The following is a 1,487-nucleotide window of genomic DNA, read 5'->3' as shown; positions in this document are numbered from 1 at the left end:
TATATTGACGGACAGCAAGCATGTGTCGGACAAATAAGGCTAGATCAACTGCAGAACCCTATTTGCGTTGATCGTGATTGTAAGATGTGGTTCAAATTCTCTCTAACGAGCGATGGGCCTATCGTATCTGGTATCGAGCAGTCACGGGAAGCACCATCCCTATCGAAAGGCGAAAACTGGTTTCGGGTGGATTGGTGCGGTGACCTGGAGTGGTGGTATTCTAAAAGACAATGTCAACTATCCCACCAGGGACGCCTAAGCCCCGAAACAATGCAATAGTACCAGAAGAGCAATATTCGGGCAAGGGGGATAAGTATGGTCGTACTGCTTAGAGTAACCGCTAGGCCTGCAGTAGATCTATATAAACGAGTGGAAACCATCCCTTGTAGAGCAATGCTGGCTCGACTATGCGATTAACCGAGTAATGAACGTATACGGTGAGTTTCACCCAAGCTGGAGTATGGATCCCAGGCTCTGTCAGCCGACCCGGCAAGACATTTTGAAGAGGCTTACAGTCAAGCCACCAGCTGACTCCGTATTGAACAAATCATCCCATACGAGGTCTTTTACCTCAATCAAGCGTTCATCATCCGCCAGTCAACGCCATGACGAGATCTATTTGTGTACCACGGCTCTGCGGACTTTGTCGCTTTGAACTCCACCTTGGAGATGACATAGTAGCAGGCAAGTCTTCCACACCCTTTTCAGTCCCAGTCCTCTGACTCCCTTAGTACGGCGATTCGATAGGGACACTTCTCCATCGTACAAGTATAGCATCGGTGGTTTTATCGATAGCACTCTGGATGTCGAATATGTCCAGTGTCGTGGACGATGCGACCATGATGAGCAACGGATTGGGTGCCATGTTATCTGCGTCGAAGTTACGTCTCCGGAAACATTAAGAAATATTCTTGATGCTGTAGCACATGCATTCGAGCCTCCAGCCATTGCGAATCAATGGCGTATTCGCTGGTTTCAGTTCCATCTAGCTGATCTCATTCGAACAGCTAGTCGCCACATCTCAAGTTTGCCCAGAGAAGTGCTTTCTAACATCGCAGCATGGGCTCTTCACGATCGATCGACTTGTCACCACTTGGCTGTTCATTTTGCCAACCAAGCATGTGCGGAGACCGAGGGCAACACTTCTATCCAATTTTCGGAGAAGATCTATGCTAAGCACGTTGAATTCGAGGGTGTTCAGTACATCGGCCATCTGTGGAACACGCCTGGTGGCAACCGGGATTTCCTTTTGTTTGACCCAAGTCTCTCAACATCCATCGACAGCTTGTACATTGCGAGCGATCACCTCGGTATCCGGCGCTTGTTGTTCGCTGACTCGTCGAAACCATGCGCGATTGTTCAAGAAATTGGCATATGGTGGAAAGCCGTGAAACTGGAAGACGTTGGTGGCCTCATTCGGATCCGCAGTGACGTGAGCTTCAGTGTACTGCAGCGATTCTAGTCGAGCGTGCTAATTCAGAGCTTTC

The 1,487-nt window shown here is 49.0% G+C and overlaps 1 protein-coding gene across 1 annotated transcript; it reads left to right on the top strand.

The window, feature by feature from the left end:
* Window positions 1-812: 812 nt before the first annotated feature.
* CTAM01_17310 (uncharacterized protein) lies at window positions 813-1,462 on the top strand (the record flags this gene model as incomplete). Its single annotated transcript, XM_060533295.1, has 2 exons — window positions 813-858; window positions 1,008-1,462. 2 exons carry the CDS (start codon window positions 813-815, stop codon window positions 1,460-1,462), a joined length of 501 nt encoding a protein of 166 aa, XP_060372127.1.
* Between the last annotated feature and the right edge of the window lie 25 nt (window positions 1,463-1,487).

This window comes from Colletotrichum tamarilloi, assembly GCF_030869305.1.
Source record: "Colletotrichum tamarilloi strain Tom-12 chromosome Unknown Scaffold_489.1, whole genome shotgun sequence".
NCBI classification, from domain to species: Eukaryota; Fungi; Ascomycota; class Sordariomycetes; order Glomerellales; family Glomerellaceae; genus Colletotrichum; species Colletotrichum tamarilloi.
The sequence above is the reverse complement of the archived record's forward strand: the minus strand, read 5'-3'. Positions and strand labels throughout refer to the sequence as shown.